The 23,675-nt window shown below is 42.3% G+C and overlaps 1 protein-coding gene across 2 annotated transcripts in view; it reads left to right on the top strand.

The window, feature by feature from the left end:
• Window positions 1-23,675, top strand: part of SLC22A23 (solute carrier family 22 member 23) — a 109,336-nt gene that overhangs the window by 54,929 nt on the left and 30,732 nt on the right. For both annotated transcript variants that reach the window (XM_053985737.1, XM_053985747.1), the window contains exon 4: window positions 19,000-19,168. In XM_053985737.1, the coding sequence (XP_053841712.1) occupies window positions 19,000-19,168 (169 nt within the window). The remainder of the gene's footprint in view (window positions 1-18,999; window positions 19,169-23,675) is intronic.

Raw genomic sequence — 23,675 nt, forward strand, 5'->3', positions numbered from 1 at the left:
TTGCTCTTTCAAGTTAACCTGTCATTAAACAAAGGAAGCATTGTGGTTTTTTGTTTCTGGTCATCACGTCCTTCAGAGTTGAGATAGAGTAGATAACATAGTGGATGCCGGAGGGAAGAGAGACATAAGCTTTCCACATCCTGAAACTTCCCAATTCCCATAGCTTGCTTTCAGTGGCACGTTCGGGAGCCCATAGAAATACATTTATTTAAACAACCTTACATTTACAAACTGTGTTTTTGTCATTTGGGGAAAAGTTTAGCTGTCAGGAGCTGACCTTCTGCAAACTCTTGTTTCAGAGCATTGGTCTGTAGCTTTTGCAAGCTCAGTGTCTGCCTTGCTTGAAATCTTTGAGAAGCAAACCATTGTTTCCTTGAACAGTGTTTTGAATTAATACAGTTTTAATTGGTTTAGAATTAATTTAATTCATGGTAAGGGTACTGTTTTGCAAATGTAAAATTAAAAGGATTTCATTTGGAGATTCAAATAGAGCTAATATAATTCCAGCTTTAAAAGTGCAGAAAAGTGTGATTTGTATTTAAAGGGTTCCCACTCACTTCCTAAACCCCCACCCACCCTAGCAGCTCTTGCCTTAGCTTGTTAACCTTTTCTGAAAATAAGAGTCAGCCAGCTGTCATATCTGAACTATCTCCAGATGAAAAGCCACACACTTGAATGAGTTTTCTAGAAAGAAAAACTAGTCCTATATATTGCAGCACAGTATTGGAAATAAAAAGTAAGTGGAAGGGGGGTATGTCTTAAAATAAGGTGAGGTTTTCCTGGGCTGTCTGGTATCTCTGCAGTGCACTTTGCCAGCAGGTTAAAACTGAAGCCTGTCAACAGCATCCTGCTGCTTGTATAAGAAGGAACATCACTCACTCCATCTCAGGATGCCTGGGTCACCTCAGGGTGTGCAAGAGCAACAACAAAAATGTCATTCAATGTATTTGACTTTCTAAATTGACCTTTGTACTTTATCTGAGTCCTGTGCTGTGCGGCAGGTCTTGCATTGGGGAAGGCTGTTTGAGTGGTGTTTACAGGGAGATTGGCACAAATCCTCTGTCAGGAGTTTGGGAATGAGAAAGGTCAGTGTTTATCTGAGTGGATGGGTGTGTACCCAGTGGGGAAAGGAAAAACAGTGATTTAAGAAGAAATTATAAGGATATTTTATTTTATGCATTGAATTTCTCTGGGGGAAAAAAAACCAAAGTTGTCTCAGTCTTAAGTGTTGTTCCCATTCTTTAACTGTTCCTGTTAGCTGTTAACTGTTGAATTTAATTTTTTTGCTTTAATTTTTCTTTTGAGATGTCTGAATGAAATTGTCAAGTCAAAGGTCACCAGCTTACTTCAGTGCGCTTTAGATTTCAGCAAGCTTTAGACACTATTTAAAAGCATCTTTGTCAAAGTCTACCTTGAAGATGCAATAGAATAGAAAGTGTTCTCAGATGCTGGAAACAATTTAGCCATAGCTGAAAAAAATTGATACAAAGGGTGGTAAGCCTGTACCAGAAGCAAGGAATGTCTGAGGTGTACGGTATTTGGCTGTGGGAAGGGGTTGGGTGCCAAGCTGCTTGGGATGTAGTTCTTTTGGAAGAGAGAACCAGGATCTCTGAAAAATGATGCTTCTCTTTGCTCACTCCATATCTCTACTCAGTGCACAGACCTGATACACTGCCTGGTTTTGGAAATAAGCAGGACTGCACCAATGAAATAGGCAAATTTTGTTTGCTGGTATCTCTAAGGAAGAGAAATGCCTTAATTCCTTCACATCACCACTTCTGCTCCTTGATTTCCCATGCAGAATACATCCTTCATCTTTTTCCTGAGAAAGAAATTACTGTTCTCCAAATTCTTACTTCTTCAGTCACTTGCATTTGTGTGCTTATGATATGTAAGGGAGGAAGATCTTATTCTTTGAAAGAGCTGTCCCAGAGGAGACTCTGGCCTCTCTCAAAGAAGCATCTGGTGGTGCCTGCTGAAGCATTTGCAATGCATGCTATGGCAAGGCTAGATTTGGGGAAAAATTCCATCAAGCATCTAACACAGAAGCAAATAGGAAGAGGAAAAGAGGGCAGGTCAGGCTGCTTGTTTTGGGGGATTATTTATTAAGACTCAGATCTATGCCTTTGGATTAGGAGCAGATTTGGCCCACGACACTAAGTCTGTAACGCAGATTGGTATGCCTTTGTTTTCTAATATAAGATACAGGAATCTGCTGTGTTGCCAGCATTGTAAATGTACTAAGTTATTTCTCTATTGCCCCTCTTTATTTCGTTCCAAAGATGTTAAGCCCCTTAGTGTTCCAGTCTGTTACATTCACTCCAACAGACATTTGCATTTGGAGCTTGTACAGTGCTTTGTAGTGAGCTTCTCATGGGGAATGCAGTCACAGAGAACTTAAGTTTTTCAGTCATGGCTTTGCTTTTTTCTAATCCTATATAAAGTGCATTAGACCCTGGGCTTTGGATCTTCATACCCTTCAGTGTGTAAGTTATTATAGGGATCAGTTAGTTCAAGGAGTAGTATGTGTGGGAAATGCTGGTACTACTAGACTTTTGTGATTTCTTTTATGAAGTGCTTCATCTAAAAATCTATAGCACTTGCAGACATCACCAGTTATCTTAAAGCATTATGGAAACCAGACCTTATCCACCCCATCTCATCTACATTTGCATGTGTATTTGGGAATTCAGTGCTTTGGTTGCTCACCTGACAAGGAATGTGGTGAGGATCATATTTCATGAACATAAGTGTCTCCTCTGCTGTGCCTGTGGTGCTTTGTCGACAAACATCATTCCCCAGGGCTGCATGACCAGCAGTCTTTCTGACATAACAGCTTGCTGTTGAGACAGTAGTGGCATGTGGTGTGGCAGGGTTAGCCCCAAATTAGGGCTTTTGTTTTCCTCTTTATATTTAGAGAAGGTGCCTCTGGTTGCTGCCATACCTGCTTCCACTCCTGTGATATGCTCTGTTCCCCACATGGCCTCCACCATCATCCTCGTGTCAAAGCAGCCCCAAGATCTGGGGCAGGGATGAGAGCCCTGAGTGGGTTGGCATCTGTGCAAATATCCAAAAACTCCTGTGCTAGAGGATTGCTGCTCATTGCACCACAGCCATGCATGACTTCTTCCAGGCAACCTCTGGCCAGGTCTAGCGTGCACAAGGTGTTCTTAGATATATGCATTTGCAGAAAGATCTGCCACCCCCTTGCTGGAGACTACCCACTCCTGCTCCTACTTATCACTGCTTAAAGCTTGCAGTAGTTTTGTGTTTGTTTTTAATAAGAAAAGACAGCAACAAAACCAACAAAACAAAAATCCCTCTTTAATGCCAAAACAATTTTCTGTTCTCACTGCAACAAAAATTTGAGAGAGGGGAGAAGTTCACTCAAGTGGAAGAACTGTAGTCCATGTTCCAGTAAAGGGGATCAAATAATCTGAGTGTCCCAGCAGCAAACAGCACCATGTTAATCGCACCCCAGAGAATTTTGCAGTTAGCTGTTTTCAGACATGTTTTTAATTAATACAATATCTTAGTTCTGTTGAATTTAGAATGAAATCATGTCTCAAATATTGCCTGTTGCTCTCAACTTCTACCCATCTGAACTTTAGAAAACTTGCTTCAGCTGTTGTGGGGCCCAACTTGTGAATCTTTAGGAGACTGGATATTTTTAATTACCTGGTTTTTGGAGAGTGCAATATAAGTCAGCTGCATTCTGATGCTTACTGATACTGAAGCATGTGTAGTTTCCCCTTCTTCTGAAGTGTTATAATTTTTTTCCAAAATCCATGGGCCAGTTGTAGTTGCCCTACTTGAGTCAGAAAAGTCAGGACATGAAGATGAAATACTCTTCCCTCAGCCCACCACCTTTCTGGCAAGACGTGAGAAAGAAACCCAGACTACTTCATAGTGAAGGTTTGTTACAAGCTGCATTCATGCCTAGGTAAATTCACCATCTCATTGCAGATAATGGGGGTTTTTTTTATTTTTTTTTTTTTTCTCTTTTTTAGTTTTTGGTTGTTGTTGGTTTTGGTGGGGTTTTTTTTGTTGTTTTTTAATTTGCTGCTTTTCTGAGCTGGAAAGAAACTATTGCAATGGATTTGTGCAAAGCTGCTCTACCCTGTCCCAGGAGCTGGCAGCCCCTAAGCAAAAAGACTGAAGCATATTTTGAGAGTCAGTAGTTTTTGTGTTAGGGTCCTTTGGTGATACAAGGTAGGTAGTGGAAGTGTGGATAAATATTGACCGCATATGCTGCAGCACATAGTCATTAAGTGGTTTATGTGTGAAACCATGGAAGGAAGGGGTTGGAACAGAGACACTTTCTCCTGTTTGATGTGAAATACCTGGTGGTGAGAGATATAATCAAGAGAAACATGTTCTTAGGGTGGTTGGATATACACTGTACTCTTGTTTTAATTAAGCCTTGTCTGTTACACTTGGTGATGCTTGCAGTGGTACAAATATCTGTTTGGCTCCTTTAACATCCAGCATGTTTTGTTGAAGCAGAAATAGTGTGGTCAGTGACTAAGTGGAAGCATAACTGAAGTGTTGGGTCCAGGTCCTTGTTTCAGAGGCTGCAGGAGTGGTTTTAATGTAAGACTCCTTCTGGGCATAGTTTCATTAGCTGAAAATGTTTGCAGATGCTGTGATCATATGGGTCTTTCAATATCAAAAATCGTGCCCAAAGTTATTTTTACAGAGCTCATCCTGATGTTGGCCAGTTAAGTGTCTTGTTGCCTCATGTTTTGTTTTTGTCATTAAAAAAAAAAATTAAATTCAGATATCTTTAAAATTACAAATTCCTATCTGTCTCTGAAATAAATTGTGCCTTCTTTGAATGTTTCTAGGAGGTTAATGAATAATTGACTGCTGAGTAAAAGGGAAGAGCCTTTTAACAGAATTGAATCTGGTGTGATGTATGAAAATTAATGGTTAGGCTTAGAGCTTTAAATGTGATATAAATATTTTTAATATTTAGACAAGAAGATGTCCTTATTAGAAACAATTTCAAACATTTTTATTTATTTTGCATGCCTCTCAATGAATTCAGTTTCCCAAAAAATGAAACTTAGAGTTTGTGTACTTAGGACCTGTACTTGAATGCAAGGACACTTGTTACGTTATTTGTGATTAGGTGAGGGAGAGCAAGTCTGGGTTTGGGTTGTTTTTTTTTTTTCCTTCCTCCTTAACATTTTTTCCCTCTTTGTTATGCTTGTGCAGGCATCTGTTCAAATTGAAAAGTCAGCTCTGAGTCTTTGTACCTTCTAGGAAGGAAGAGTGTGCAATGATTTTTAAAACAGAAAATATTTTACATCTGTTGCTTTTATAGTTGGTTTTATATGTTAGCTACTGATAAGCCAGTAATAAATCAGTGCAAGCCCTGCACGCCTACACTTTTCCTTCTTTGAACACAGCTTGGATATTTTTTGCTCCCTGCTCTCCTCTGTGTGGTGAACTGCACAGGGAGTTTTCCTGTGTTGCAGAAGGATTTGGAAATGAAGTTGCTGCCGCACTTCAGATCTTAATCTTCCTTGCTGTTTGCAGATGATACTTTGCCAGTCAGCTGGGTCAATATTAAACCAAGCTATGCTGCCTAAAACCCATCAGTGCCTCCAATTTCTCATATCTGGAGTTCCAAAATTGGTTATAAATTGAGTTCTCTTAAAGGGAGGAAGGCCACAAGTGACAAGGCTCAGCCATCTCCAGCTGCCAGTGAACTGCACCGCCAGCCTGGGGCAAGGCAGGGGCTGATCATTTACTTTGCTCCATTTTTGTTTACCAGTGTTTGTCTTCTCCTTTTAGGGGCTTGCATACCACTTTCTGCCAGTCATGAGTGAATATATTAACGTGGTTAAGTTGTCTCGGGGTGGTGGTGGTATTGTTGCTATTATATTGATGTGTTGTCCTCAATTCCACACCCTCTAAAAATTTAGTATTTTCTTTCTGCTTTGATTTTTGTTTAAGTGATTATGCAGAAATTGGTGATACCAGACAGCAATGGAGATGGCAGCCTGACAATAATCTAACTCAGAAATTCTGTCTTTCAACTCCTCAGCCCTTCTGTATCCATTTGTTTCCATTTCAGAGGTGGTCTGCCTTTTAGTTGACTTTATTTTAATCAAATGCGTGTGAGTACAAGGCTGTGATGTAGATGTGTTATTTATAGCCCCATAGCAGTCAGGTGCAAAGTGATCTGAGCAACAGCTCCTGGTCAGGTTAAAAGAAAAACCACCCCAGGGTGAAGGTTATACAAATAACTCTATGTAGACAAAGGTGCGGGTGTGTGATGTCTGGATTTTGGGGTGAGGGAAACTCATTGCTGGTAGTGAAACTGTTGTGCTGGTTGTGTGTTGTTGGAGTACTCATCCACTGTATTTACTGGCAATTTACCCTCTGGCAGTGAATGCTGGAAAATACAAGCAGGGAGGTGAGGGCAGGGGAGTGAGCTCTACTGTATGACAGCACATCCTGGTGCCCTGGAAGCTGACAGTCTCTTGCTGCAGAGTGAAACAGAGGGCAAAAGCTAATTAACTGCTTTGCAATTCTTTTCTGCATGAAAGGTAATTTTTTATTTCACCACCAATGCACTGGTTCTGCGCAATGGGTGCAAGAGGCAGAGCGAGCAAAATAACAGGAGTCTTCCCTGCTTGCTGCTCTGGGATAAGGTGGTACCTGTGCCCTCTCCCAGCACTGTGCTGAGATTGCATACAAAGCTGGGCAGGTTCTGTGTGCCTTGGGCTGCTCCCACATTTGTGATTTCTGATGCAGATATCTGGCAACTGACTCATCTGGAGCAACTCAGGGTGTTATGTCACCTAGCTTTTGTGAATGCCTGACATTTCCTCTTCTTTAGGCAAGAGCTGGAAAGGAAGTTGGTTTATTTAGAAAAGGGTGTTTTTTTTGTTTACTTCTATCTATTCATGCTCTTGGTAGAAAAGATATTCCTGCTTCCATGTGAAACATCTGGCTAAATTATAAATGGGAGGAAGTGGCTGAAGAAATGGCTTAACTGAATTGTTATTTATTCATTAATTTTGTAGCTCTGATTTCTAAATTCTATATTTCATTGTGGCATAGGCCAAATATAGCCTCATATTGCTATTAAATTAAGCAAATAGTGATAATAAAAGAAGGCCCTATTCTTAAAAACCTGAGCTAAAATATGGTGTTCTGCATTGAGGCAGGCAATGCTGAAGGAAGGTGGTTCCCCGTGCAAAGCCCTCAGGAGCCACCTGGAGCAGACCAAGTGCTCAGTGGTTCCAGTCTGAATTCCTAGTTTTTCAGTTCCTCTGTCTGTGCCCTGTTTTAAATGAGAAAACAGTGATTAAACCTTCCCTGTGTCTGGGAATATCATGCAAGTGGACAGGGATATGTAAAGAGACCTGCTTACTGTCCAGTGCTGGACAGCCTTGTGCAGCAGCTTTCTCTAGGGGTCTGGAGAAATTCTAATTTTGATTAGAAACATCACTCAGCAAGATGGGAGAGCAGTTTTTGTCTTCTCTGCTTCCATAAAATTAATGTTCACTTACATTTGTGTATGTTTATTTTTTCAAATTATGTGTTCACAGACTTTGTTTCAGCAAAAACAGATCTTTAAGATTTAGTTATGCTTACTTCCCATGTAACCCAGAATACCATTTGGATATAGTTCTTTAGCTGCTAACTTGGTGAAATCTGGATATAAGCTACAAGGCGGTTTTCCTAATTGGACTGTGCAACTTGTTAGATAGGTTTGTAGCCTGAAATCAGTTCCTTCTTGCTCCCACAAGTGCTGGAGAAAGTAGTTTGTAAGCTTGTGGAGTGAATAGTCTGACAAAAGGCTCTGCCCTCCTTTCCTGGGGATGCTTTGCCTTTGAGCCATGTGCCTGGTGCTGCTATGGAGTCCTGGAGAGTGTTTCCTGTTCTGTTGGATGTGTGGTTACCCGATCTGGGAAATATTCAAGCCCCTAAGACATTCCTGTGTTGTTTATGCCAGGAGGAACACATGCCCACAGTGTGCTCAGGTTTGCTGTGTGCCTGCAGGTACAGGGACCTGCCCTGGGAGGTGGTGGTGTCTGAACCCTGCATGGGGGTGCTGAGGATCCACTGTCACACCAGGAAAGGCAGGATCAGCCACAAAGGCTTTTTTCCTCCCATCTCTCAGCATTTTTCTCATGGATAGGAATTCTCATGTAGTTTACCATGTTCCTTTATATGGTTGAATACGGTTAGGAAACAAACTGGTGTTTGAGTTGAAAATTGTATCTCATCTCCTGTACTTTTTCAGTTCAGTCCTTTTTTATTCCCTTGCTGGCTCTGCAAGAAGATACAAAGGAAAATTTGGAAACAGTAACTGAATTATTTCTGTTGTGTCAAGCAATGCTTGACACATATTATTCAAAGCTGAATGTGGGAAGGAAATCTGATATGATGAGCCAGGGGCACTCCTTCTGTTAGTTATCTCTCTTCCCTCTCATGACCATAATCTTCTTTCTGTCGTTCTCTCTCACTCTCCCACCTTCTATACATTTTTCTCTTGCTACAAAAGGGTGGTAAATATAGGAGTTTTTTTTGAAGTACCCGAAACTGTTCCCTTAGCGGGGATGATCTAACACCACACATGATACAATTCTTGCATAGGAAATATCACATAAGATTCATGTTGCCATTTATGTACTATAAGCAATCAAAGTATTGATGCACAAATAAAAATACAAATAATGGAGAAACTGCTTGTAGTGTGCATTTGTCTTCAAAGTCAGTAGCAGAACTTACTGCAGAGAGAACCTCCCTAAGATCGTCTGATCTTAAGAGTACAGCTTGACTGTCCCTAGGCAATGTGAAGTCTACACCAGGCTCTGCTGGGTGGTCTCCTAGACAGCATTACCCCTAAGCACAGCTCTTCTCTTTGGCTTTGTACCACCACAGGTACAGCACAGCCAAAGAGCTTGCATTTGAAACAGAAAATCACATAGAGAAATAGTTAGGTGCTGCTTAGAGAAGGCTAAGAGTCATTCATTTCTCAAGGTGTGGGTATGGGCATATATCTTCACAATTTTAGCCATAGCTGTGATGTATACAAAGTCTACTGCTGTTGTAATCGAAACAAGTGAAATCCGCTTTCGTGAATTGCAGCTGGATTCTTTCCAAGGAGCTTGGTTTCCTTTTAATGTTGGGCTATTAATTAGCTCAGCAATTCATTCTAGTTTTATTTGGAGCAACTCAGCAAGTGTTGCCATATTTGAACTCTTCTGTAAGTGGCAGGAGTTTTCTTGAAAGAGGTCTTTCACCACAGAAAAGCGAACATACCCATGGGAGGATGGCTTCTACTCAGGAAGATCCATCTATTCCCAGCCTACTTGCCAGCTTCCATGGAAAGAAGATGTGAAGAAACATTGTCTTTCTCTTTTTCAAAGTTATTGCAAAGCAATAGGAGGTTTTCCATCCATTCAGCAAAAACATTTATTTCTTACCCCAGTTTTAACAGCATATATTACTACTTGAAACTACATATTCATCTTGGCTGTGAGAAACTCTTGAATAAACTCACACATTTTTCAGGGTTGATTCTGGATAAACTTTGAATCCCAATGGATGTTTCTGGGTGGTCTGGTTTGCTATTGCACAGACATCCTTAGCACAGCAATTTACATGCAAATATGAGATGCTGGAGGCATTGTAATGCCAATTCCCTTTTTATTGTTCTTCCCTGTCTAATCAGGTTTTACCAAATCAAAGAATTCTGGTACATAACAGGAAAAAAAGCTTTCACAAAAGCTTTTGTCTGGTATTTTTAAAGATATCAAGGAAGAAAATTAAGGAATGTTTAAGCTTTGGCAATCCTGAGGTCATTTTATGTTGTATGTGACAACAGCACAGTGAGGGATGTGCTCACCTCTGTGTGTGTGCACCCACAGGTGCTAACCTGCTGAGTTCCCCTTGGCTTGAAGAGATGTGCTTGGAGAGGGTTGGAAAGGGAATGCTCTTTCCCTGACAAGTTCTGTGCATTGTCACAGAGCCCATTAGATCACACTCTTCACTGCAGAACTGCCCACAAACCAGTCACAAGCAGACCCCACTGTACAGAGCACTCCGTGTGCACAGAGTGGTGGAAAGTGTTCTCTACAGCACAGAGACCATGTATTTAACATAAGGAATAAAAGCCTGTAACCAGATACTGAAGACTTGACTTTGAATGAAAAATAGAATTTTCATTGCTTCAGGAAGCAGATTTTCTCCCAAGGTTGGATGTCATATCTTTTTCACTTTAAAATCAATTGACCAAAAGGAAATCTTCACTGGTCTTTCCTCTTTTTTCCCTAGAATATATATTTTTCTTTCCTTATGGGAATGTTACTTGGAAGATAAAAGCTCATTGGGAAATGGAAGAGGAAGAACAATATCTGTACTACTTCTAACTGTGCACCACCTGCTATTGTGTCAGGAGAAGTTTTCTCACCATCTTTGCATTACCACAGCCTCATTTTCCTTTTTGTATCCTCTTATGCTTAAAATTAGAGGAGATCTGACCAGGGGCTGTCCTGCCTGTTCTTGTGTGCAGTGTTTGGCATGGTTCTCTCCTGTTGGGTGGGTGTCCCAATTCTGTCTGCCTGCCTTTTCCTTCCCCAGACCTGTGTCAGGGTTAATGCTGAACCCTGGAGACAGAGAATTATTAATGCAAAAGTCACCCCTTAGTCTGAGTGACATCTCCTTCTCCAGTGAATGCATGTGAATGCATGCTTAAAGCACTCAAAATACAGCATCTCATTGGCTCTGCATCCCTGCAGTTCCCCTTTCACAGTGTTCATTAAATATCTATCCAGAGTGTGTGGCATAAATCTTTAAAAACAAGGCTGCCCTGGGGGCCAAATGTGTGACAGCCTTTCACAGAGAGGCTCACTAATTGCTTTTGATTTAATTGCCTGCACTTCTGCTGGCCCTCACTGCGCACTGTCAGCCAGCACTGCCCTGTTCCGGGCTCTCTCCGACGTGGTGATGCCACTTGAGCAATTCAGGTCCTCTGAGATGGGATGGGTTATTCAGGGCATCACCCTAATCTCCACTAATTGCTTCTGACATCACAGGGGGATCAGGGGAGGAGAAGGAACTAGGGGCTTTTGCCTTTACAGTTATATCAGAGTGTATATATACACATATCCATAAATATGCATCTAAGTTTATATATATGCACATGTGTATGGGGTTACAATTGTATTTATGAGAGTTTAATAAACAGCACCCAGTGTTTGCTTAGACTCTGTGGATGTAGTCCCATTCAGGGCTTGTTATGAAGTTGACACGAGTGAAAGGAGCAAAGTGCTTTCCAGGGATTGTGCCTCTGGGTGTGAGGTGCTTCAGGCAAGCTGTTTCCCTTTGATCTGAGGGAGGGGATGCAGGGTAAGCAAAGCTTTATTATGACCTAAAAAGTACCAAGTACGTATCTTGATCCTCCACTTACTTTTCTTCCATTCTTGTCCTTTCTGTTTGATAAGCTAGGCTGCAACCAACTCAAGTCTCCCGTTGTCAAATTCTTGATAGCAACATACAGTTCTGCTGACAGTGTGCACAAAGCCAGGGCTCAGTGCATCTATTCACTCATCCAATAGCATGATGGTAATGGTGAAAAAATCCTCCTTGGAGGAGCACCTCATGTGAGATCAGTGCTTGCAGAGAGAGGGGCTGCCCTGCTGTCTCAGTGAGCTGGGAAGTGTTTAATAGACCTGAAACAAGGTGTTACGCTGTTACTTCTTTGTTCCTGCTTCTTTGAGGACCATCATCCATCTGCAGGCTGCAAACTGAGCTTTGGAAACAGCTGCTGTTGGAATATTGTTTGCCAGTTGATAAATTAGGAGAAGTGCAGATTTCCAGCTATTGAATTTCTTCTCTGTTCTTATTTTAAATAGCTACAATATTGTTAAAAATTCACTAACAAATACAGATGCAGATCCCTTTCAACTAAAACATCAAAGAAAATGAGCTCTTCTGATGTATCTCACATCAGTTTTTGTTTCAGCTCCTCTCATATGCACTCCTGTCAAAAAGATGTCAATAATGATTTAGATCCTGCAAAGAGAAAAGGCACCCAGCTGTTGTGAACAGCAGAGGTGTTAGATTTGCAAAGCATTGCTGTGACCAATTGTGCATTTCCTATAGAGAAAGATGCCTTTTTGGAACAAGAAAGAGTCTCATATATTTCTGTGCAATCTCAGTTTTTTGCAGAAATATTCGAATATTTATATGGGTTTGGAGAGTATCTTAAGAGGGGTAGGAAATTTTAGACTGGAGGTGGGGGAGATTTTTTTTTTTTATAGATGGCAATTAACATAGATGAAAACATATGTCATGGTAAAGCTTTTAAATCACTTTTAAATTGCATTTCAATTAAGCCATCTTTATACTGAAATCAGTATCTTCTGTATCTACCCATTTCTCATGCTCTTTGTCACTGCTGTTTAGGTTTCCAGGGGCATTCTCCTTGTGTTGTTCCAGAATGCTGTTATTCACATCCAGGAACTGTCACCAAAAGTCAGTGCTGGCTGGGAGCTGCAGAGATGCTGCTGCTGCTTTCCTCTGGAAGTAGGATAGATGGCAACTGCAGCACCTCAAATGTGATTTAACATTTCTTTGGGTTTATTGCTTTGTATATGGCAGGCAGCGTGGTGTATTAAAGGTTTCTTATGCAGTCAGCCATCTGTTTTGTAAGATGTTGTTTGTCTTGTGCAATGTAAAACTTGGCAAATACAGATGCCATGGGATGAATGGAGGAATGGCACGTGTTTCTTTCTCTGCCACTGATGCTCCCTGGGCAACAGCTTGCATCCAGGGCATGGTTGCAGACATCTCTGCATCCCACACGCTGGTCAGGCAGCTTCTGCTCAGGGTCTCCTGTCCCTGGAAGAGCTGAGGTCAGCCTTGCCCTGCCCTGCTGTGCTGCATATACATTGTGTCTGGGAAGTCCACAGCTCCTGCGACCGAGTTAATGAGGTTTGAGTAAACACCCTGCGTTGAATCTAACCTGGCTCTGTGCTTGTGGTCCAAACCCTCGCCTGTGGGTAGCTACAGACTGTCTGCAACTCAGAGGAGAGCTCCTCCTAAAATACCCTGACAGAGTTGAGCAGTACCAGGCCTGAAATAGGGATGGTGTGTTACTCACCTGTGCCTTACAGGAGCAAGTCAGGCATGTGGAAAGTAAAGAGTGGGAAGGTTGCACCTTGTGTTTTAGTTGGATTTTGCATGAGAGGTGTAGTTATATTTACTTTTTTCTTGCTATGCCTCTCTGTGAGACTGCACAGTATATCTAAAGGGTATTTTGCCTGGCATCAGTTTTGGCACTATCCTGGTCTTTGTATACCAAATGGTCATCTGAATTAGTTTTGATAAGAAAGAATTCTGTTCTGATTAGATATTTCCCTATCAAGATAGCTCCATGCAGTAGATCCAGGCAATCTATTGAGGTCAGAAATTAAATGTGTTGCTGCACATCTGGCAAGGTGTCGTGCTGGCTGCCTGCCCTGGTGCCAGCCTGACGGCTCCGTCAGCTCAGCTTATGTCAGTGCTCAGGCAACTGATTTGACACATATTAAATGTGTTAATTAAATGGTGGGCTACCATCTGTTTAAAAGAACTCACCAAATCGATGATGTGTAGAAAAGTACCTTTGAAGGACCGCCTGTGTCACTTCACAGGTGTATTTTAGAGTAACTTCTGTCCCGATGTGCTGTTAGGGGAAAATAATACTATTATTCGGCCATTGGAGGTTCAGTCTATTGCTGTTCTCTTTTCTTGGCAGTGGATTGGATTTCTCCAGAGAGGAAATTAGATTTTTCCTTCCCTTTCACTCTGTCTCTGTCCTGTGCTTACATCAATTGGTGGTTGTCTGTGCACTGCAGCGTGTGTGATAACCTTTACTTCCACAAGTTACTTCATTTACTGTTCCCTAATAAACTGTATTTACACATAATGCTTCTTTCCTTCTGGTGACAGCAAAGGCAACCAAGATAATGTGCTCCTTGTATAAATTCAAGCAGGAGTGAGTGTTGGCTTAGCCTGGGCCATTTCAGCCAGGACTGAATCAGAAGTGTGCTGAGAGATGAGAAGTGTACATAGCCCATAGGTAGGGCTTGCAGTTCTTAGAAATTTGTGTCTAGTAACCAAAGGGAAATTAGTGTATATAAGCAGATATGCTGGATTTTATTTTCCTGTCCCCCTAGCAGCCAGCTGCAAACTTGTCTAGGAGTTATTGATAGTTTTTGCTGCAATTTTATCTGGTCAGCTAGCCAAAAGCTAGTTTGGGGGCCATGTTATTCTAGGAGTATCCAGTGAGACAATTTGTTTACAGCAGAGGGCAAATCCCACAGAGAGTGTTGGAGGAAGACAAGATCCCAGAGGTTTGAGCAAGCTTGGTGGGAATTAGGAAACACAGCAGCAGCAGGGACAGGGTCACCTCCCAGCAGTCTTCAAGATCACTGTGACAGAGGTGGCAGAGCTCATCGTGCCGAAAGGGTGACCTCAGGGAGCAGGAGGTGGTGGGACATGCTGGAGGTGCTGAACAGCATGGGAAACTAAATACTCTTCGAGCATTTCTTTCCTTTTGTGCTCTGATGAAAAGCAGAGTCCAAAGGTAAAATTCTTTCTTAGGGTCACATCCTGTGCTTGACTTTTGGCTGAGGCAAACACAGCCTTGGTGCTGTAGGCTGTTACTGCCACTGGGAATTTCTGGTGTCCCACATTTTACTCCTAAAGCTATGTTGCCAGAGAATTCTTCTCAAATTATGAGTGTTGTTTACTTGCATCTCATTTTTTCCTCCCTTTTGAAGCAGAGGGGTGCTTAGATGGAAGGAATTAAGAGTATTGGGTATGCAGTAATATGAGGGAAACTGACAGAAACTAGGAGATTTTGTTTGTGGGGTTTTTTTTTGTTTTTTTTGTTTTTTTGTTTTTTTGTTTTTTTTTTTTTTTAATATAATGTGCAACTGTGAATGTGAATCTAGAATCAGACTGGTTCCTTGGGGATTTTTTCAGTGTGAATGCTGTTGGCCAGCAGATGCTTTGACTTGGCCATTTTCTCCAAGGGATACTCCTATATAATTATAGTCTTGGTAGCTTACAGATGGAAACTGGGCAGGAAGAGAACCCTGGAAAGGCACAAAAAGCTGCTACCTTGTGGTTTCAGATGGAGCTATAACTTGGGCTGCAGAACAAGAATTGCTTTGTGTTTTGGGTCTGGAGATGGGCGAGTGGATGCTAGAGAGTTGTTCAAGCACTTCAATGTTGCCTCTTTTTCCTCTTGATATGCTATTTGCAAATGACTTAACTTCTTTATTTTTTTTAAAATAAAAGTATTTGGCTTTCATCCTTGTGCAAATATTCTGAGAATAAATGTCAGCCTTCTAAGAAAAATGAGAGGATTTCTGAAATCTGAAACAGATTGTTACCAGTGTGCAAGTGCGAGATCGAGTGAGAAAGGACAGGATGTGTCTCTTAGTCCCTCCATGGCAGTGACAGCTTGCCTGGTGGGATTTGGAGGAGGTGGGCTATGCAGGGCCATGCTCTGTGGCTACAGAGCTGATGTTAACCCAGTAATACTGCAGTTCTTCCCAGTGTCCTGTCTGTACGTTCATAGACTGCTCCTTCCATAGCTGCAGGTGGAGAGGATGGGAGATAAAAACCAGTTGGAAAGGGGAGAGGTCAGCATTTCAGATGTCAGGCTGTGGCATACTTATGGTGGTTTTATCTCATTTTCCCATCTTCTTTGCAGAAGAGGTTGCCTGAAAAACTGTTGTAAAGGACACCAGCCCAGTTTATCCATCCCAGTGCCAGGGAGAGAAGCTGTTAGCAAAGACATTTTGCCCTTTCTAGTGTAAAGACTTGTACCTCTTGTCACCAGTATCTGTTGCATTTGCATTGGTTAAGCTGTTGTCTGACCTGTGGTTTTACCCTGCCTCTCTCTGGTGATACCCAGAGCACTGACCTGCACAAGGCAGTGGGGCTGAGCCCCCAGAGCTTCTTCAGTAGCTCCCTCACTCACACCCCAGCAAACCCGAGTGCTCGTGGGCATAACACATCTGGCCCCAGGAGCCGGTTTCCACATTTCCCAGCCAGAGGTGCAATAATGCTGCGCAGCGAGTCTCATGTGTTCAGTGCCCTGTGCCTGGGATGCCTGTGGGGCCCAGGTCTGGATCACACCTGTGGCAAGACAGCTGCCCTCAGGCTGGGAGCAGTTTCGCCTTAGGGGTTGTCTGGGTCCAGCTTGTTTGTCCAGTGTTGCTGTGTGCCCATTGACCATGGGAGAGTCTGCCCCATGTGGCCTGAGCATGCCTGATTTCACTGCCCGAGTGCTATAGGATGGCTTTGCATGCAGGATTCCATTTGCCCATAAGATCACTTACCTGGGCCTTAGGGAAATTAGGTCTCTGATGTGGATCTGCTGCTCTGACCGAGCTGCATAGAGTAGGAATGCTGGGCAAGGAAGCAAAATCCTTCATATGCATGTCTCCTTGCCCACACAAAATTTTCCAAGTAGAGCAAATGGATGTATCTGGGAGTTTTTGGTATTGACGGTAATTTCCGTGATTAGTGTGTATGATGAGGGTTTGCTCCATGCTCCATAAAGTAATTGATATGGAAACTTTTTCATTGATTCAGGGAGCTGGAACTTGCTTGCTCAATTTGCCATGGGTGGGTAAAGCTGATCTCAGTCTTGTAGTGATTTTATCTGAGTCAGTATTTTTGTCATGTGAACTGGGTGGAAATTGTTGCAACCACAGAGCCTTGTGCCTGGGTGCATCGAGGCCCCAGTGTGAGCATCAGCTGGGTGCCTTTCCTGCTGCTAGGGCAAGGCTGCTGTGAGGGTGGCTTTGCTGCAGAGGTGGGAAAGGGTTGACAGACAGATGCTTGCTGAAAACTGCAGTGCTGAATCTTTTATCATATAAAATTGAAGCCAGGTATGTTGGAAAGTCAGTAGGCTGTCCTAATATGTTAAGCATTTCAAGAAAGATGTGGTATTTCATATGCTGCTGATGTTGCTTGAAAGCCACACTCACCCAGCTAGAGCAGAGATTATTTTCTTGTCATCTCCAGCTTTCTTAGAGGAAAGGGCAGAAACTGATCACATGCATGTGATATTCCAGAGAAGAAAATAAATGCTAAACAATTTCTGAAGCTATTTTCTTTCTATAGAATGAATAACTGCTGCATGTGGAGTTTTTTATTGTGCACCAGTGTCTTAATAAAATATACTTTTATTATTTGGTCACCGCTTCCTGACTTTATATAAAAGTTGATATCTCGCTTATTTTTCTTTTTACCTGCTACTAACCTGAGCAATGCAATTGAAATGCTAGAGCATATCTAATGCAGACTTCCTGTTTCTATAGCAACAAAACTCGACCTTGTACTTAAAGAAGGAATATTGGAGTGTGAGTTACTTGTAAGGTTTTGAAAAACAAACAGAAGCACTTTATATTTGGAGATTAGAAAAATAAAACGGAAGTGACCTCTTTGCATAGAACAGCAAAAATTTCCTAAGCTTGGGATACTTCATTAGTAAGAATGAAACCATATTAATGTCATAAGGAGCTCTGTGTTTTAATCTTTTTTTACCAAATTAAAACGTAAAAGCCTTTTATAGCATGTGAGAGTCTTTGAGAGCTTTTTCTCCCCCTTTCATTTCCAAAGCTGCTGTGTTTGTGGTTAGGCTAATGAAAATTTGGGCTGCTTGACAACAGACACAGTTTCCTTTTGTATTGGCAAAAATCCACTGGTAGTTTTTGTATTGGCTGAAAAGAAAGGGAGCAAAATGTGTGGCGTTTAATCCTACATTTGATCTACAAGCTAATTCCTGGTCTATTAGTTTAAATCTGTGTTACAGTGATAAATGCAAACTGCAGGTTAGAGAGTGAATGAAGGAGCAACAGTCATCTCTTCCTATTTTCTTACAGCTTTTCAGTAAAAATTTTAATAACCATTAAATTCTAATTTAAAACCACCATAGGAAACACCCCATAGAAAAGCAACAATGCTGACGGCAACATATCACTAATGTTTCCAGGCCTCTTTCTGTATCAGCATTCCAATAAGTGCTACACAACATTTGTGGCAGGTTTATTGAGCTAAAGTATTAGTCTGTGCAAGTGAATGTGGGCAAATGGGAAATATGATATAGAAACTTCTATTACAATCTTACTGGAGAAAAAAAATTCCACAAGCCAGTCCCATTTTTGTGTTTGCTATTTCTTCTGTGACTTTTAAAAATTTTGTTATTTGGCTGTGATTCTGATAAATTCATCTTCTGACTGAATAAAGTTAGCCAGAATTCAGGGTTTAAGGAAACATTTGATCTAGTGAACTGTGTTTTATCTACTCACTTGTCACAAGACAGCTGAGGCAACCAAGATATCAGTGGTGATGGTAAATTGCCCCACAGCAAAAAGAAGGATGGAAGGCAGGATAAGACAGATGGGAGGTTGGCCTCTCTGAAAGTTGATCAAGATAAGCTATTGGGAAAAGCAAACCCAGAAACAACACACTCAGCAAAATCCAGCTTGGAATTGGCTGAGTCAGAGCATATTAAGGTGTGGGCAGGTGGCATCCTGGGTGCCTGCATCCTGCTGAGAGCTGTGCTCTTCCACCTCCCAGCAAACTGTTTGGAAAGGCAGATGGTGTCTCTGAGAAATGTGAAAAGCCATGACCCAAGATCTTTGGCTTGTGTTTAACTATACATTCCCTTTTAAAAATAAACACCTTATTGTTAGGTAAAATACTTCTCTGCCTTAGGCAAAGACTGAAGGAAATCTGGCAATGAGGATACAGCAGGTATATGGAAGTTGCAATGTTTGCACCACAGACAGCTGTTAATGAGCTTCTCTAGAGCCTAATTATGGGAGGAAGCAAAATTTATTTGATTCAGCATAGCTTTGACCAGAGCTCCTGAAGGACATGAACTCCCTTAAAGTTTCCTAGAGATGCTCTGGGGGTGTCTTTGCGGATGGGGGCTGATTGTCTGTGTACTCTGTGTTTCAGGGATAGAGCTCTGTCCTCCCGGGCACCGGTTCATGGTCACCATGGTGGCGAGCTTCATCGAGATGGCGGGGCAGTTCCTCATGCCCGGGCTGGCTGCCCTCTGCAGGGACTGGCAGGTCCTCCAGGCAGTCATCATCTGTCCCTTCCTGCTGATGCTGTTTTACTGGGTGTAAGTATTTCTTCCTCTTGCCAACGAACTCCTTGTTGGATTTGGGAGATGCTCCACTGTCGGAAAGCGTGTGTGCTTCACAATACATTTGAGCCTTTCCCTTTGCTCTTCCACTCACCTTGTGCAAAGCTTGACTTTGAAATAAGACAGAATAACTTTATAATCTGCTGTAGCATGCACATATGCTATACCCTGCAACACGGTGGGCACTTGGGAGACAGTCCCCTTCCACGGAGGTGAAGTTGCACTTTGTTATTATTCTGGCTGTCATGTCCCCTTTAAAGACTAAAATAGTTCTTGAGAGGATGCATCCCAGCCTAGCTGTTGTCAGATTGTGACTGCATGGCTATGTTTTCCCTTAATACCTATGTTGTGGTTCTGGACTGACACTGCTGTTTCCTTTGATCCAAGAAAAGTTACAAATAACATCTGTCAGCCCTGGAACAAGCACACTTGGATGTTTTGTATGCATGAGGTAGTCAGCCCTGAACCAGACTTGATTTTGCCCAAATTAGCACATGCTATGCTGAAGTCTGGGTGGCTGGTCTGTGCCAGGCAGTGACTCGGGATTGTTCCTACAAGGAATTCCCCGCTCCCAAGCGGTCCCACTCCTCTCTGCCTGTGGCACTGTGGTGTTGGTACGGCTGTCCTGAGAGAAGTAGGATGGCTTTCACCTTGGGAATAGTGCCAGGTCCATCTCCACCATGACTTTATAAACATTCCAAAAAATCTTTCTTTGTTGTTCTGTCTTAATAGTGACACGCAGTGGTGGCATAAGACAACAGAGGCTTATGAGAGTAGTGTTGTATAAAACCATAACAATAAGAACACTAACAAGTCTAAAATATTTCGTTATTGTACACTGAGAAAAATGAGGGAAAAGACCACTACTCTGTGCAGGACCAAGCTTGTTATGTACCATGGCGAGTTAGGCTGCTAGTTGTAATGCCTGACCAGTTACAACATGTAAAAACTTGTTACAGTGTGTAACAGTTGTATTTTTGTATTAACTTCTTACAGAGCCCTCCTGTGTTGACCGTGGTAACCCTCAGTGGGGATTTCACTGCTTATTCCCAAGGTAGACGTGCTTCAGCATGGGCAAAATGTGCACTCAGGAGAGTTACAAGTCCCTTGCAAGATAATGACAGCAGGGGTGGGGGGTTGCCCCTGTATTCCAACATACAGCATTTAAATAGCTGTCATCTTGACAGTGTTAATCTCAATGAATAATGAAGAGTGTTCTTGTTAATCTACGATGCTGTTCTTCTCTCCCTTACCTGCTGTATGTTATACACATGCTGGTCTGCTCCAAAGCTTCATGTAGTAATGCCCACCAACTGGAATACCCGATGTCCACCACTAGATAAAACACAATATCAAACAGAATATTTAGAGATATTTGTGTCCAAAAGTATGGTACAGTAGTATGGAGATGCCTAATGAACATGGGGGATGGCATGGAGAACTCAGCAGTCTTCTGGAGGCCCCATATCTTTCAGGTAGTTTTGGCAGGGTTTCACACATGTTGAGAGGTCATTCCTGAGTGACATTGAAAGGGAGAGGAAATGCTAAAAATTATTCTGTAATCTGCAAGAGCTCTGTGGCTTTTTAACTGGGCAAGGCAGGCAAACCAAGCAAATAAGTCCCCTTTATATATTGTGGAGCATAGCAGCTTGATAAGTAGTGGTAATAGCCAGAGGATCAGGATTTGTGTTGCCCAGGGTTTTTTGCATTTGCAGAAATGAACCTTGGTTGGGATGCCTCTTTAATTACATTGTCAGTACAGTACGTACTTTTCTCTTAGGGTTTTGCTTCCATCTGTTGCACATTCTCTGGGAAGCGTTACCATTTTATTACCTCTTTCTTTCTTTCCTTCCAAATGGAACATGGACCCGTAGCATGTGTTACAGATAAAGGAAGAAAACTAACTGATTGGTAATAAAAGAAGAACTGGAAAACTGCACTGCTTGCTAATTCCCATCGTGTACCCAAAGCAGTGAGTCAACAGATGCTGCAAATAGCCCCTGCACTGCCTCCTCCTTCCTCTGTCCTCTCTTTACTTCCATCTCCTGCTATGAGAGTGCTGTTTGCCCCTCTGGGCTGGGGCTTAGCCCTCTTTCCACCTATGGTTTTGCTCTTCTGTCGGCCACATGCACATGGCAGGCTATACAGTCCCCAGGAGGTGCGTGGCTGAGTGGATTGGGAAGCTGGGCATGGATGGGGGAAAAGGGAGAGGCAGCAGATTTGTCTAGGAGGGATGGGCAGATGGGCTTGGATACAAAATTATGGAGCAGATACCCCTACTGGGCTCTTAGGTCATTCTGGAAGGGCAGAAAGGCACCCATGTAATTCAGACATGGGCACAGGGGTTTGTGACAGGTGTATAAAGATAATGTAATAGAAGTTAGAATCCTTTCAAGTGTGTGTGTGTGTGTGTATTAGAGCCATAAGGGAAGGGGAACTTTAGTTATACAGGCCTTATTTCTTCTCCTTTGAACAAAGGAAGCTCCAGACAGGATGAATCCATGAATGTCAGTAAAGGTATCAATAACTTGAAATGAACTCCTGCTTCATTCTAACCAAAACTGAAGAAATGGGAAGAGGTGGCTGGTTCTTTTCTGGTGCTTTTAGATAGGATTTACTTGCACCAAGACACAAAGTTGCAATAACTGTGCTTGTTGACCTGAGGCAGACCCCTAATTGACAGCACATTGCAGCCTTTTCGTGGGCATCCATTTTCCATCCATCTGCACAGAATCACAGTTCTCCTTCCAGCTACATGTGGTACCTTCCTGGTCTTTATAAAGGATTCTTCTTTCCTCTTAGGATTTCTCAAACTTAACAGCTTTGTTCCCCAGTGTGCCTTCCAGTCATCCTCCTCTCCTCTCCCAAGCAGCAGCAGCTGTGGAACAGGAGATGAAAGTTTAACCCTACCCCACCCCCTGTTCTTTCCTTGACAGTGAAAGCATGGTCCTTTCCTTCCTGATGGAGGAGGTAGCAGACTATCAGCCAGCTATGCAAGGAAAATATTGAAAACCAAAGGTCAGCAGGAAGGAGTGCATGCACTGGCTGTGGTTCACCAGGAGCAAACTGTCTGCACACCTTGGAGCAGGAACACTGAGGGAGCTTGGTGTACTGCTCTAAGGGAGATAGGAAACAAAGGATGGAGTGGCACAGAAGGGTTGTGGTCATGCTCTGTTTAAAACAATGCAGCTGATGGGAACTGTAAGCCAAAGGAATGACCCAAAAGGTGACCAAAAGCTGAACTTTGTGACATTAACTCAATAATATGTATTACTTTTCACACCCCCCATATGCTAATGACTGAAGTCACCCAAATTCCAGCCTAAACATGAAATGACATCACCTGTAACTTTACCTTTTCCCTTCCCTCAAAGAAAACATTATGAATGTAGCTTAATTGAGGAAGGAGGTCAGAGGTGGCTTCACCTTTGTATCCTGGGACCGTTGACAGTCTATACCTATCTCCTTTCTCACCACCTGTTGTGTAAGACTCGAACACTCAGCAATAGTGAGTGCTTCCTCAGGAAATTCAAAAAGTAAGCTTGTGTTTGTGATCATACTTTTAGTGCTACTTCATCATCTCACAATTTAATGCATTTGTCAATGGCTGTATTATTCTTTGTGTACTCAATACTTTGAGTATTATTGGTGTGTGCTTTCTCAGACAACATATTTATCACCAGCAACCCAAGAACTTGCATTCCTGTTGCTCAGTAAGTGACACTTTTGCATCTGGCATGAGATTTGTTGAACATGAGTGGACTTCTGCTCTGGCCATGAGAGTCCATTGTGTGCAATCAGACTTAGTGTGTCACACTGTTTGAGAATTTGTGACCATGGGAACTCTTATTGAATGCAACTGGACTGATGACCTGGACTCAAGGCAGCCCACAGATTTTTAAGTGTCCCTAAGTCTCGCTGCTCACACTGAGTGATGGAGCACCTGAAAGATGCTAGGCTTCAGCACTTCCAAGTCTGAGAAACGTCCAGGACCCAGAAGATAAGAAACATGTTTGTCCCCAGCCTGTGAAGCCCATCCTTGTGGCTCCTTTCCTTTCCCTAGGTGTGGGTGGTCATCACATGACTTGTTGTTTAAAACCTGTAAGCAGACTGTTGAAAATCTAAAACTTAGAGGTTGGTGGCTGAGGCTGTACCCTCACTAGGGCCAAGCATGCAGAGATTTTGCATTCAAAAAATTCTTAGTACTTTAAAAAATGCTTTTTCTTTACAAGACTTTCTGCTGGAAGATGTGCCAAATTATCTGTGCAGCACAAGGGGTGGTAAATAAGCTGTCAAACTGAATGGGTGTCATCATAGCTGTATATTTTTATTGGCTGATATCATTTAGATTGCAGTCTGCCTAATTTCCCTCCTTTTTATTTCTTCTTCCAAAAATACTTTCTCTGTCTCAGTTGGAGGCTTTGCTAAGGTGTCTTCCAAATTGTATCAGCCCTAAGAGATAGTACGATAATTGTGCAGTTGA

The sequence above is a fragment of the Vidua macroura genome, chromosome 1, assembly GCF_024509145.1.
Source record: "Vidua macroura isolate BioBank_ID:100142 chromosome 1, ASM2450914v1, whole genome shotgun sequence".
NCBI classification, from domain to species: domain Eukaryota; kingdom Metazoa; phylum Chordata; class Aves; order Passeriformes; family Viduidae; genus Vidua; species Vidua macroura.